General features: G+C 44.3%; 2 protein-coding genes across 2 annotated transcripts; one reads left to right on the forward strand and one right to left on the reverse strand.

The window, feature by feature from the left end:
- Positions 1–384: 384 nt before the first annotated feature.
- On the reverse strand, positions 385–1,780 carry EYB26_005684 (uncharacterized protein; the record flags this gene model as incomplete). The annotated part of the gene is made up of 2 exons (XM_054264967.1): positions 385–1,457; positions 1,513–1,780. 2 exons carry the CDS (start codon positions 1,778–1,780, stop codon positions 385–387), a joined length of 1,341 nt encoding a protein of 446 aa, XP_054120942.1.
- A 1,228-nt stretch (positions 1,781–3,008) lies between these two features.
- EYB26_005685 (uncharacterized protein) lies at positions 3,009–4,859 on the forward strand (the record flags this gene model as incomplete). Its single annotated transcript, XM_054264968.1, has 3 exons — positions 3,009–3,030; positions 3,200–4,566; positions 4,623–4,859. The coding sequence occupies 3 exons, from the start codon at positions 3,009–3,011 to the stop codon at positions 4,857–4,859; spliced, it is 1,626 nt and encodes a 541-aa protein (XP_054120943.1).
- Positions 4,860–14,223: the final 9,364 nt, after the last annotated feature.

Consider the following 14,223-nt stretch of genomic DNA (forward strand, 5'->3'; position numbering starts at 1 on the left):
TAGTGAATATAAGGTGACTTGAGATGAATGATCCTCCGGCTTCTTACACGCTTCTTTCCTATGTACTTTCTTATGTATAACAGGCTCGACAACGACTTATATTATGACTTTGCGTCATTACTAAGTATCGATATGAAGTATCAGGTAGTAAGGTACACAGCTTTAAGGATAGAAGCAGCGTTTTAAATGATGTAGCAGATTGGTATCAAACCTCTAGGGCAAAGTGAAAAAGATCAAAACAAGATATGCAAAATATGAATGTCATCAAAACGCCACTCCCCCTGGTCCCATACAAGGCATAATGACATGAAGCAAAACGATTGATATGTACACATAACAAGTTCGGGGCATCAGAGCGTATTCGTTTATATAATATCATCCATTTCACGAAGCATATGGTGTGAAATTGAAGTTCATCTCCGGGAAATATCCCCCTTTTTGAGACTTTTGTCGTTCCACCATGGGTGTCGGATATGCCGAAGAGTGAATCGTAGGCGGTCTCTCCAGATCAAAGGGGTCGCTATAGGTACTACTTCGATCTTCGGTTTTCATCGATTTTCGATCCAATGACTTCCAAGTCAACGGTCGAGAATAAAATTCGTGCACCAGAGGCGATGAAGCACGATTACTGGGTATGTTGAGAGTTGAGCCGCTGAGTGTGCTTCGTGCACTATGACGGGCTCTATTATCAACGCCGTTGACGTTGTCATCAATATCGTCGTCCTCCACGACGCCGTTCCGTATAGTCAGTGGCATTGGAAATGAAATTTCATCTTCATAATCCGTATGAGAGAATGGATCTGCGGGATCGGCAAATGGATTCTCTGGCCGAGTGTTGTTTCGGTTTCCTACTACATTGTTCGTAGGAGGATCCGAGAATGGGTTGGGTTGTGACACTGTCTGTGGAGCCGAGAATACGTTTGATCTTTCCATTGAATTCTCTCGTGGAATCGGACGACCAACGGAGAATCCTCTTCTTGAGTCAGACTGCGTTTGCTCAAGTGTGTTGTTATCTGTGTTTCGGTTCGTAAATCGAATATTTTGGACCATTGCTAAAACTGTTCGAACTTTGCCGACAACAGCTGGTATAAATGCTGTTACAGGTCCTGATCTGAACCTATCAAGCATCTGTGTGACCCCCGAAAACCGTCTCGTGGTACCAGGACCTCTCTCCCTGTCATTAAACTGAGTCGATGTCCGTCGTTTACGTCGGCGGAAGTATGCACAAAGAATAACAAATACGACGACAGCCATAGCACCTAGAGAGGCACCAACCGCAGCCACAATGACATTTCTCTTCGATGTGTTGCCAGTGGAATCTCCTGCGTTGTTGTCTGAGGTTTGTGTGGATGAGGGATCTATGCTTGAGGGATCTATGCTCGAGGGGTCTGTGCCTGAGGGATCAGTGCCCGAGGATGTTATCGCCGGTAAAAAGGTTGCCGCTGCAGCGGCAATCGCTATGGGATATTAGCCACGATCATTTCTAGGATCAATAAAGAAATGAGAACATACTACTAGATGCGGATACCACTGTGGTCACCAGTGACGTGATATTGGATACGGGGTTTGAGTCCGTCGGTTGTACAAGCGTTGAAATAAGGCTCGTACTAGGTATGTCTTGAGTGGTTGATGTACTGATAGGAGACAAGATGACAGAAGACAAGATGTCAGGAAGACCACCAGTTTCCGTCGCAGCCGACGTCGATGTGGTTGTAAAGAATTGTGTCCTTGGGATCACGGTGCATCTCCTTCCACTAAATGTTGTAATCGAAGCTGCCATTTCTGGGCTCGAGATTCGGCCGTAGGTAACTCAAATCGGCAGTACTGCGTGGTGTCGCACTCAAATAAACTCTGGTCACTCTTGAATCATATTGCGCTAAAAGACATTACAGGATACCTGCCAATGCCTCAAAAGCAAGAGTATTGTCAAGTGCCGAAAGTGATGAATTGAGGGTGAAGTGTTGCTACAAAGACAATTACAACCTGACAGTCTTGTCGGTCTGTCGAGTCCGACTCGCCTAAGCACATGACGCAGAGGGCTTGACCAGCTCGAGTTTTGAGAGCGTGTGAGGCATACTGTTTCAGAAGCGCCATAGTGAAGCACGGAGAGTATTGGGAGATCCTCAGGGGTGTCAGCGACCATGCGGCCGTCACATTGGGATCATCCACCAGTAACACCATTTCAACGGAGTACTATTCTTAGAGTGCAACGGCATGAAGATGACTGGCCAGTAGGCACCATGCAGCCTGTGACTGCACAATAGCCCGGCGCATATAGCATGGTGACAGTCGGTGTGGACGATTGACTGGAGGCGGCATGTTGATGCTTGACGAACGTCCCTGGAGGAAGGCGGCTAGGTATAGGCTTGCTTCTGGCCAATCAGAAGTCACGCTTTGAAACCTCAGACGTTTCAAGGTCTCGTCACGTGCCTCTGCTGCAACACCGACAATTTGTCGCTTTCTCTGTGTATAAATAAGTATATAGTGTATAGTATATAGTATATAGCCTATAGTCTATCGTCTATGGATGCATGGTTGTCACGGAAAAGTACATAGTAACGCCTCTAGCATTGACTGGGGTGCTTCAGTCGGTCTGGGGCATATTGACTTTGTATTGGTTGGGGCGGTTACATGTAGTCTGACGAGTGTATACATGCGAAAACGTCAAGCCATAACGAAGTGTCTAACGTAGAAAGACATAGAATTAGATAGAGATGATGATAACATGAGAAGACAACAAACAGAAGAAAGCTGTGGACAGTCTGGCATTCAACATTCGAGATGAGACACTACGTAAGCAAACATGGTGGAGTGGAAGGCGGGATCGACGGGCGGCCCGTTGGAGCTTCCCCGCCGAACAAACATCGTCCTTCTCAACATCGCCAGGAACAACCCATGGGCTCATACTCATTTCAACAGGATAATCGTAACTGAAGAGGATTCATCCAACTTAATTGGCTTCTGAGTCAGCTTGCTATGTGAGGAAGGTTGTCGTCACATCTTTCAGAATGTTTGCGTGGGCAGCTGGAGGCAAGTGTTCATTTCCTATCCCCGAACATTCTTAATGAATCATATTAAAGCATGGTCTCTATGCACGGTCTCAATCCTGCCTAGCTGCATATTTCCTAATACAGATATTACGAACGCAAATAACCAGCCGAAACCATACTTGCCATGGAATACTGACAAGCAATATCAGGAGCCCAGTCGATGGGAGTTGAGCCGGACCAGGAACGAGATCCACCAGCTTCTCCAACACCGTTAGAGTTCCCACAATATGTCGGGTTTGATGGGGAAGACATCCAACGTATAACGGACTTTAACGCCATCTACCGGAATCTCATCGCACTCAGGAAACCCCAGGATATCACCATTGATCATGTCAAGGCCTTGAATCTGAGAATCGAGACTGACATAGAGGGTCTTCAAATTATCTCTGATGAGGATCTGCAGGGACTTCCCCCCTTAGTCTGGGATAAAATGAATGAAGATGATGATGAAAATCCCTCCGAAGCCCCAAAAATGGGAAATGGCATTCCATACCCACCCTATGAGAAATACGACATTGTCAAAAAGGAACTGTTGAGTGACACTGACGATGCTTTTAGAGAGGCTGCAAGGATGCCACCCAAGCCTGGGCGGGATAGAGTAAGATTGACACAAACAAGGAAATTCTGGTTGGGACTCGAGCGAATCGCTCAGTACTGGGACACTAGTCAGGATGAGTATTTTGAGAGACCGGCTGCGGCATCTAAGCCGGAGGAGAATCAGACTGTCAACGATGAACGAGCTTCTACAAACACTGGCGTCGATAGTCCGATGGACACGAGTGCCTCTCCTGCTGAGGAAATAAAAACCTACGAACGTGTCTACAAGGGAAGACGTATCGGGACAGGAAGTGAGATGCCGGCTGATATCCGTGAAGATACGATGAGAGGGCTCCTGGAAATGGTGGCATGGCCATTCCAATGCCAGGTATCCGTGCCTTCGTTACCACCAAGGTTGCATACTCAAGGGTTATTGTTCCCCGTACGCCTTACATTGATATCTGGTCGAGTGCCTCAGGACCGCCAGGCTGCACGAAGCGGGATACTACAGGGACCGTTACTAGGTGTTCAATGCCGAGAGGAAACAAAGTTTAGTGCAAAAGATGAAGAACCAGGATCTTGGGGTAAGTATTGCGATTTGTTCCGTGAAGTCGGTGCCATGCTCCTATTAGCCCAAGAACGTGCTCGTGATGGCGCTGTCGAGGTTAGGCCAGGAGAGGGTAAATGGTGGACCACGGTACCTCGTTTCGGTGGTGCTGAGCATGAAGGTGTCACGGGTGAAGCAGCAAACGCGGATGACGCAAAGACGAAAGAAGATCAAAAGGACGATGACAACAACCAAGGCGTGTATAAGCGTTCTCGATACATGAATCCGCTCATAGCATCACGGCGGGCAGCGCGAGCACGACGATTGACGCCTAGCGAGAAATGGAATATTATCGGACCTGGGACGAGTCTGTGGGATAAGAAAATGAACTATATGCAGATTGGAAAGCCGAACAATAGTCCATATGACGATGTAAGTTTGGCATGACGAACTTAGACTGTTTCTTCGTGGCTTACTTGTTACCTAAGATTTACATGCTTTCGAGTATCAACCATCATGTCTCAATCCTACATCTCAGAGTCCATCGACGATATATCGATTGTCTCACATCAGGAGTCAGTGATGATAAGGACCAAGGCACTACCGACCAACCTTGGAATGAACTCAAACTACGGCGAACCAAATGGTACGATCTGTTAGATTCTGAGCAGCGACTGGAAGTGTTTCACAGTCTTTGGAGGCTATATCATTATATAATGAGATGAGTTGGTATTTGAAAATATGCGGAATAGACTACGGCGTTGTGGAAGACGACGATTCAATCTTCTATCTGCCAGATATAACCCAAATATCGGGTGAGGTATACAAATGACAGCATAGAAGATGTCGTTGCCAAATCATACGGTCACATCAGCTCATCGAACCAGACGCAATAGGGCTGGACAGGACAATCTAGCAGAGTACATAGTCAGATTAGGTCATGTAAACAGACAAGTCCTTGTTAAGCGACCTAGGGTTATCACTCAATCAAGCCGTTCAATACCAGATACATTCAAGTTCATTCAACTTGTCGGCGCATATACCAATGCTTGACTCCCCTCTCGCTCAACGGTGATGTCTATCCCTATGATATACGCTCCTATTAGTCCTACATATATCCATATCTACCTTACGTCTACATATCGTCCGATCTTATCAGATAGACGATGCTCTACTCAAGCCTCAGACTCACATTACGGACTGTTGTAAGTGACCTAACCGCTCGAAACAATACTTGTCTCCGAGTCGGTCTGTTAGTATGTAAGTAGAAGCGTTTCGGACGCAAAGAAAATACATCTCCTCCCTATAGAGTGCATCCAGACATTTCAGCTACCCAAGTGGGTGGAAACGTAGGATTGATATACATGCTAAAGTCCGTCATGCCGTGCAAAGACTTTCTCAATGCGCAGTAGTGTGTATGACTAGCTGGTATTCTTGACCATTTATCTGTTGTTTTCATCTGCCTGTCCAAATCTGGCCTTTGGGATGGAGTACTTGGTCGAATATGGAATACCGGATGTATTGGAATGATGATCATTCGTTGAACTTGTCTTGTTTGACTCTTTCTACTGATACATAGTTAACTATGTTTCTCTGAAATGTTACGGAGGAGTAGATTGTGATCAGAAAAGGAAGGATTAGTCCGTGGTGTGTTTAGCTGATAATGTTGGTTTGTGACATGACTAGACCAGGCGAATTGACAATGTCGTCGTTTGAAGCTGTGTTTGACAAACGCTTTTCGCTCGTTGAGTAGATACTTTACTTACTAAATCGAGTATGCACTTTTTGTTTCTGGCTGGAAATTTGTTTGCTGTTTGGTGACTATTCTAGGGCCACGCTTCCAAATTCGGATTACATCTTCCTGCTGAAGAATAGCCCTAGTCGCTCACCAGTCAGGCTTTATTGAAAAGATGTTATTATACCCGAGGCGCAACAAGTGAATCTCGCGTTTTCCATGGTCAACCTGAAATCCACAGGAAAGTGAATATAGTAGTCCTTGGTGGCTGTGTCATGTCACCTACTTACCTACTTAAGGTATCTACTCCGAAGAGGCCTGATATCTCGTACATGTCCGACAATTTATCATCACCGCTCTTTTAGTTTTATTTTAAACTGTATCTTTTCTCCTATGAGATTACTAAACACCTGCTTGCCTACTAACCAAAGGTATCTACTTCGAAGAGAGCTTCAGGAAACGAAAGGACGAAATGGTATTTCCCTATTTGTTGTCCGAGCTTGAAGACCTGCTTCCCCGGACACAGTTAGTGTAGGGGAAATTTTGAGGATCAGGACGAGATTTGACGAACTACAACAGAAAAATTTTCTCTCTCTATGGAATCAGTGTATACATTCATCTTCCTCGCTCATGGTTTGACCATACAATAAGGGAAAAACTGACGAGCTGCAGTAAGGCGCATGAGGCATCTCATGCATATCTACATATGTACCGTCTTACATGCAGCGACGATAAGCAGCGAATCTCATCCCATAGATGCAATGCATGCCCGAGCTACTTTACTTACATATACGTGTACACCTAGGTATGGAATTACATGCAGGGTTCAGCCCTTTAGTGCCGTTACGATTGATGAAGATTCTAGGAATTCTTCATGGAACATCCTTGATCTGTTGGAGGGTTTATTGCTAGCCTTAGGTCACAACACATCAACGGTCCCCGCCTGAGTAGGTAAGGGTAACAACATTTTCAACTAATACTCTGTATAAAGGCTTGAGGGATTAAATGAACGGTATCTGAGCGTACATATATCAGATTAACTGTATGTAGCATCTACACAGCTGACGATAGTCAGGCTGTAGTTCATGAGGACGACTCCCGTCTTGCGAAGCGATTCGCGCCCGTGGCGTGGCGGTCAACCAGACCGATAACACAGTCATTCCTCCATAGCTAGATATACGCAACCAACAGCATAACACTTTTTTCGATTAGCCAAAAACAAAATGGTGGTTACACAAGCAGAGCCGAAACTATTCGAAAGATCGACCTTCATTGTGGAAGCTTTAGGGCTCTACCCCGCTGAATGCTCCCCTCATTTTGTGCGACATTCTGCGCGACACTATGTATGTGATGAAATAATGTCTACAGATCCGTGGACGATTACTTTCTGCTACGTAGGCGAATGGCAGAATTTCGAAATGGTAATAGTACTTACGCAGTACTACGTACGTACTACCAATCGCCCAGAGATACCCTGAACTTCGTTCTCCGTAACTGGCTGGAATGCGAGGGCGAGGCTGGTCCAACGATGTACGGGTAGCACTTATAATCTACATACTTACAAGGTACATCCCTGTCGAAGTCGGCGAGGATAGAAGTGAGTTTTGAATGATAATTGGACGCACCGTAGGAAGTGATTTGTTACCATTTGGGATTTCCAGTAGTTAAGTTACGTATGGAGTTACTCGGTCGGAAGCCCAATAATAATAAACCTACCTACCTACCTACACTACTGGGTGCTCGAGCCGGTAAAATGGGAATATAATAGGCATATTTAATCTTTATGGTAGAATATCAGCACCATTCTAGGTTAGTTGAACGGAATCTCCAACACCCTGACTCAAACTATCAAATCACCAATGCTTGTCCCATCGAACTGACAGCAAAAAAAGCAACGAAAAAAAAGCCATGGCTGGATCAAATGAGTGGTACCGGGTCGCAAATCGGAGCCTGTGCACGCCTGCGCTCTGCACCTCCCGCTGTCACGGCTAATAGCAATATGGGATCAGATCTCGCCCTTATTCGATATGATTTCAGAAGGGGACAGGGATTCCCGGGTTTAGCATCTTGCATTATACATACGTAGTATACTTAGTTACATAACTAGTTAGTTACTCTGTAACTAGTTAGTTAACTGGTTAACTATGTAATCTGGTATCTACGTATCGGTATTTTAAATGCAGGTAAGATCACATTTTGCTAGCGACATCTGGAATATCACATATACGGGGTACGTGGTGGTTACTTGTATATACGTAAATTTATACAGGGAAGTAACTAAGCAACTTACTACGTACACCTACATGGTAGGTACCCTCGCACATACCTCTTATTTTCCGATGTGGTGATGTGACCTGTCGAGTTGGGGGGTGTGTAAGGGATTGCTGTGTTACAACTTGCAAGATTACAGGAGATGAATTCCGTATTGTATTGCTCCGTAAGTAATTACAATCAAGTACAGAGCACGCACTGTGTAGGTAGTAGACTGTTTTCTAGTAGTATTCTCAAATTTGTGAGACGACTCAGTCCCGACAGTACGATTAGGTCCAAGCACCGCCTTGCATAATCGATCTACTACGTAACTAGTTCGTATGAATAAAGAATATACAAGACCCTGAATCTAATTTTGTTTATTCCATTGAAACGAGCAGATCATTGGTCGGTCTACAGCATGACAAATACTTTTCTCGATCACAACTCGAGCATCACAACAAAGGAATTCATACTTGGGCAACAAAGCCTCTTCCAGCCTCGAAGACTCAACAAAGAATACGTTGAACATTCGTATCCAAGTTTCGGTGTTGAGCCATTTCCAGTCTGGCGCGTTACGCATGCAATGTTAATCGGAAGTGCCCGTACTGGGTCTGGTTTTCCAAGTTCTGAATCCCGGAGGGCCTTATGATATGAGCCCCTTGGAAATATCGGCTTTCAATACAATAGAGACATGGTTTAGATGGAGTATCAACAATCATAGGATCGAGTAGTCCATCGGAGAAACCCCATCCGAACCTTGGAGGTCGAATGCGTTCAACAGCAAGACCAAGTCATTCTTAATGCAAGATACGTATAAGATGGTGTGACATTCGTACTACAAAGCAGTACGTACAAAGAACCTTTGATGTGGTGACAAGCACATCTTATCAAGTACATCCCTAGTTAGCACCTCTCTACAGACAATGGTTGAGTCGGTTGATGGCAATGCCTTGCTTGAATGAAGTTATGCAGTGCAGTGCAGGTATTCGATCTGATCAAGTGATCCATCCTTATGTAGTAGTTAGCGACTCAGGCATGTCGTTATCAGACTATCGATTGGTATGTGAGACAGCAACATCACGTGATGATTCTACAGTCTCTGATCGTCAAAGACAGAAGCAGTACTTGAAGGAATGATACAAAGTTAAGTCAACTGTCCATCAAACCCAATGGTCCAGTCACAATCTGTATCACAAGCACACCAATGCTTCAGAGAATGCAGGGGCAACTTTACATCCTACGTAGTACGTACGTACGTACGTACGTAGTAAAGTCAGCATCCAAAACTCCGTATAACTAACTGACTACGTACAACAATTGAACAAATCGCACTCATCAAGTCTTCTCCTGTCAGATGACCGTCCCATCAATTTCCAGGCGGGGACTAGTAGTGTACTATGTGGGTATTCCTATCTCTTGGTAACTGCAGTTCGGCGTAACGGGAAATCTGTATTGAAATGAGTACAGGCTCTTGGCGAATGCGAGTTTATTGGTGGATACCGATGTATTTTCCGTGGCGGCGTGAGGCTGTTGGGTAGTATGTACTATGTACTTCGTATGTTGTATTACTGTTTTGTATGGAAAAGTGGTAATTTACCGATATGTATGCCTCAGGCGTATTACATGTAATTCGTATCTGTTAATGGATCAGAGTTGGCATTGAACTACAAAGGACATCTAGGACTTGAATCTGATTGTCAGTTCATCGAGTGTCGTCCTTCTTTTATTTGCACAGACCCGCATTTTCATAAGAAACATTATCAACCCCTACTACGTACGTGTTCCTAGGAACACATCGACTTCTATGAGCACAACTGGGTACCCAAATCCCGAACTCCAATATCTTGCTCCTGTTCCAACTAAATTAAGTGTAAGATTCCTGCACACTAGACGCGGGAACGTCACCAATGCCATGGTAAACTACCCATACTAATCCAAGCCGACAAACCCTAACGCCAACCAAGTTGAACCAACCCTTGCGCTCCCAACCAATAATCTTCCCAAATCACGACATCTTTGCAAGCTCGCGGAATATTCTGTGGACCACTCTGTCTAATATCTATGACATGGCAAGTGGCAACAAACCCAGTTTTCTGATTTGATCGGATGACTCAATTTTTGGTCATGAAAGTTGACACACCGAAGCTTCATGTGTTAGTTAATGGTGGTGTGGTATCCTGTGGACCTACTTATTGTGGGTAATTTGGCTTTTGCGATTGTGTGAAAGTTCATCGGCTACAAAGTTTAGAAAGTTTTTTGGGATTTTCTTGTCGGTGTATGAACTCTATCTATCAGTGTGCCATGATATAGTTTATTCTCCGTGTGGATTGATTCTATGTAAAACGTGCCATGGTAAAAACTATGGGACATACACCCCCTGAAATTGTTCCAAGTACGGAGTTCTATGCCGTGGATCGGTTCGGGCCTTTGAACCAGGATGACTGACTGATCGTCGGTAACCAATGGCGTCATGGAATCAATATCAAACAGTTTGTTATTAGGATTGTTGTTGAGCTGACAATGGCAATGTCGAACGGAAGTTACCGCCATTATGTTTGGGGAAGTGGAACTGGGAGTGACATGCTTGAACACCTGTGCTGGATTCATGTCTAACAGCTGAAAGCATGAACCTTTGCTGAACAATGATGTCTGTATCCTTGTCTCCGCGTAGACGAACAGCTCCACGCCCTTTTCAAGCGGCAGGCCTAGTAGTTAGTTAGTTAGTTAGTTAGCTACCGAGTAGTAAAGCCGACCATGACCAAATTGCAGACCGGTTTAGTTAAGTTAACCAACTTATCATGAATTGAGTGATATGCTGGACCACTGGCAACTTGACCGTAGAATTACTCCACAATAGAGCCAATCATCGACAATATAAAAAGAATGATAAAAATAAGTTCCTACACCCGTCCCCTGGTGTTGGCATTAGTACGTACCGTGATATCGGGACAATCTCCCTACGTACAGTAAATACGTATGTATTCTTGTCTTGAACGTCCGTACTACGTCGTACGTACAAAGTATCCAGATACGAAACCACCTACTCCACTCGTACAAGACTATAATTTACCGTACCAAACCCGACAATAGCATTGTAGTTATCTGTTACCGGTATACGAAAGTAATGGAATCACGGCAAGACGCGGACCCATGTCCCTTACCCGCTCCTAACCGTGGGGCTGGGACCAATTAGGGGCATAGGAGCTAGTTTAAGCGAGGCCCAGTTCGTACGTATGTTTACTGATTTGGGTAAGACGTATCATACTTCTGTCTTTTACTGTAGTAATTTTACGGATTTGCTTACCATTCTGTTTTACAAGATAGTTAACTATGGGAAGTCGCAGGATTGTGTGGTCATTCGTTCTATAGTGTATGCTGCTCAGAAAACGGCCGAATAATGGTGGCATCTTGAACCGCGAAGTTTTCATCTGAAGAAGTTCGACTGCTCGACCAATCCCTCCATCCCCCTGTCACTTCAAATTGATACGTACATAAAAGATAGCTTGTATATGAACTAACTAGGCCTACGCATATTAGACGCTTATTTAATTTAGGTAGTTATAACTAGTTATGACTCCACTCTTTATCTTCCCGTCCCAAGAAAATGTACATACGTAGTAACTAGAGAGTGCGGACAAGGTTGCATTTTTTGGGTAGATTTGACTCGTCGAAAAATGTCGAAATTCTCCAGAGATTGATGCTGACAGACCCGACAATCCATCTTTAGGTACAACGATGGAGTAATGTTCATCAGCGTGGTGAGGGGTTTGGGGGATGATGACTTCAGGGGCGGGACGTGTATTGTGTATTGTGAGAGGAGTAACTCTTTGTACGAATACGGAGTACATACTACTTAATACATACGAATATGGATGGACGATAGAATAGAAAGATGACAGCCATATAGTCAGGCTCTTAACACAATGATATTATATCTCTTCCTGGATTCGGTCTGTTGTTTGCTTTTTATCGCACTGTCGCACCCTCCCACGTGCTTTTCTTGTCTTTGTAGTGTCACAATCGGGCCGTGATGGGGGGGACTTTCAGGTGTAACCATAAGATAGTTGATTAACAAAAACTACTAGTTAACTAGCTAGGCAAGATAGTATTTTTTTGTCATTTGGCAATAACAAGGTTCTTTTACTGATTCGGTTATATAATTCATAGTGTAGTAATATCACACTGAACGATCACAATGTAGAATACGAATCAACCGTTGGCTCGTATTCGAGAGTGTCTTGGAACTCGGCTCCTGATTGAACCCGGATTGATAAGTTCGGAGGTAAAAAGTAAGGTTGCTGCGAACCCGAATGTCTGGTCTAGGACCTGAGCTAATTGATTCATGACGTGCAAGGTAGACACCGGTTTTCTCTGAGGATGTTTGACCGGGGTTGTAGTGGGGGAGGGGGAAGACTACATCCAGTAAATCTACATGAATATCACGACATTCATTGATTGAAAAAAAAAAAAAAAAAAAAAAAAAGAAACATCCTTGGCCCATATCTTCACGGAGTATGTGATTCCAACAAACAGAAACTCCAATAACTTTCCAAGTAGCTATAGCTGTTTACGGAGCCTTGCATATAAAAGCAAACAACCTCTCTGCTCTGTGCAAGTCTTGTATTTTATATTTTATATTTCCTTTTGCCTTGTGATCATTTGGCCATGAGCTCAACTCAATCTGGTTTAAGGCTCGAGGCTAAGTATCAGACTATCAGTTCGGATTGCCCAATTCTACCAATTCCGTTTGCTTTCGCAATCACAGATACGAACCGAAGGGGACAAATGAAGGGAACATCCAACTGCTGCCTTGGGCAGCTATTTAACCCTGTATATTAATCCTGGAAAATATATATACTCTCATGATCGTGAGGTTTTCAATCTGGCTACTATTGGCCTTGTTTAGAATCCGGTGGTGTCTGTAGTTATTGATTGTATCACCGATAGATGGAACGGTGCTGATTGCTCGGTTCTTGTTACGGCAATGGTAATACATACGCGTAAGTTTCCGTGATACGAACATTACCAACCAAACCAAACTCTTCTTAACCAAAGCTAGTTAAGCTAACTGATTAAGTTAAGTTGTTGTTCTCCACTCTCAATTCCCATAATTCCAAGCTACGTACTCATTTGTTGGAACTTAGCACGTCGTCGGCTCTTCACATACAGTCCTCACAGCCTTTACTCGACTTGGTCGTTGCTCTCGCCTCTCTCTGCCTGGGAGTTACTCCGTGGTCGGTATCAATCTGTATCGCTACGGAACGGAGTTGCTACATACATCTGGTAAGCAATACGTAGTAAGTAATTTATCCTTGCTGTCTGTCCCAGTCTTAACTGACATCCTTTCCTCCCACTTGCTCAAACCCAATCGTGCATGTCCTCCGCTTCATCACATCGATCATTGATTTTGATTTCTTCCTTCATATACAGACGTACCGAGAAATCATATCTTTCTTATTTTTGTTTTTACTGTCTCTTGTGGAGTACTCCATCTACCACACTAATCATTACATTTTTATTTGCCCGGAGTTGGTGGTTCTTCTTACTTTTTGTTCTTTTTTTTTTCCCTGACACGGAGTACTCTCCACCCATTCGGCTTTCGTTTCTTTTTCCTCTATCGGGATCTGTTAGCTTAGTCCCTCTAACTAAGTTAACTATCGCGTTTGTCAGGAAGGAAACCCTGCTCCTCCTCCGAAGCGCCGCGATTTCCTTTCGCAGACAGACAAACACTTCGATACTCATCTGCCACGACAAGTATACACAAGAAAGATATCCTCCGGAATTGTTTTGTCTTGTCTTGATCCGTATGTACAGTAAGATCCTTTCCTATTTGCACAACACACACTTCAATCCTACTACTGCTTGCTTGAGTTCGGACGAGGCGCGGAGGGAAAGACTACAAGATGAAGAAACATCAGACTAACCGGGCGATTCTCATCACCCTAGGGAAACAACCCTGCCGAACATCGTTTGTCCGACCCCAAATCACTTTTCACATACGCAGCTGTTTGGCTGTTCGATTGTTCGCTCGTTTGTCCTAGTCACTCTCCGACGGATTCAGTTCTGCGTCGTTGCGCAACGCTCGATATAAAGCGTTGTTG

The sequence above is a fragment of the Talaromyces marneffei genome, chromosome 4 (genome assembly GCF_009556855.1).
Source record: "Talaromyces marneffei chromosome 4, complete sequence".
NCBI classification, from domain to species: domain Eukaryota; kingdom Fungi; phylum Ascomycota; class Eurotiomycetes; order Eurotiales; family Trichocomaceae; genus Talaromyces; species Talaromyces marneffei.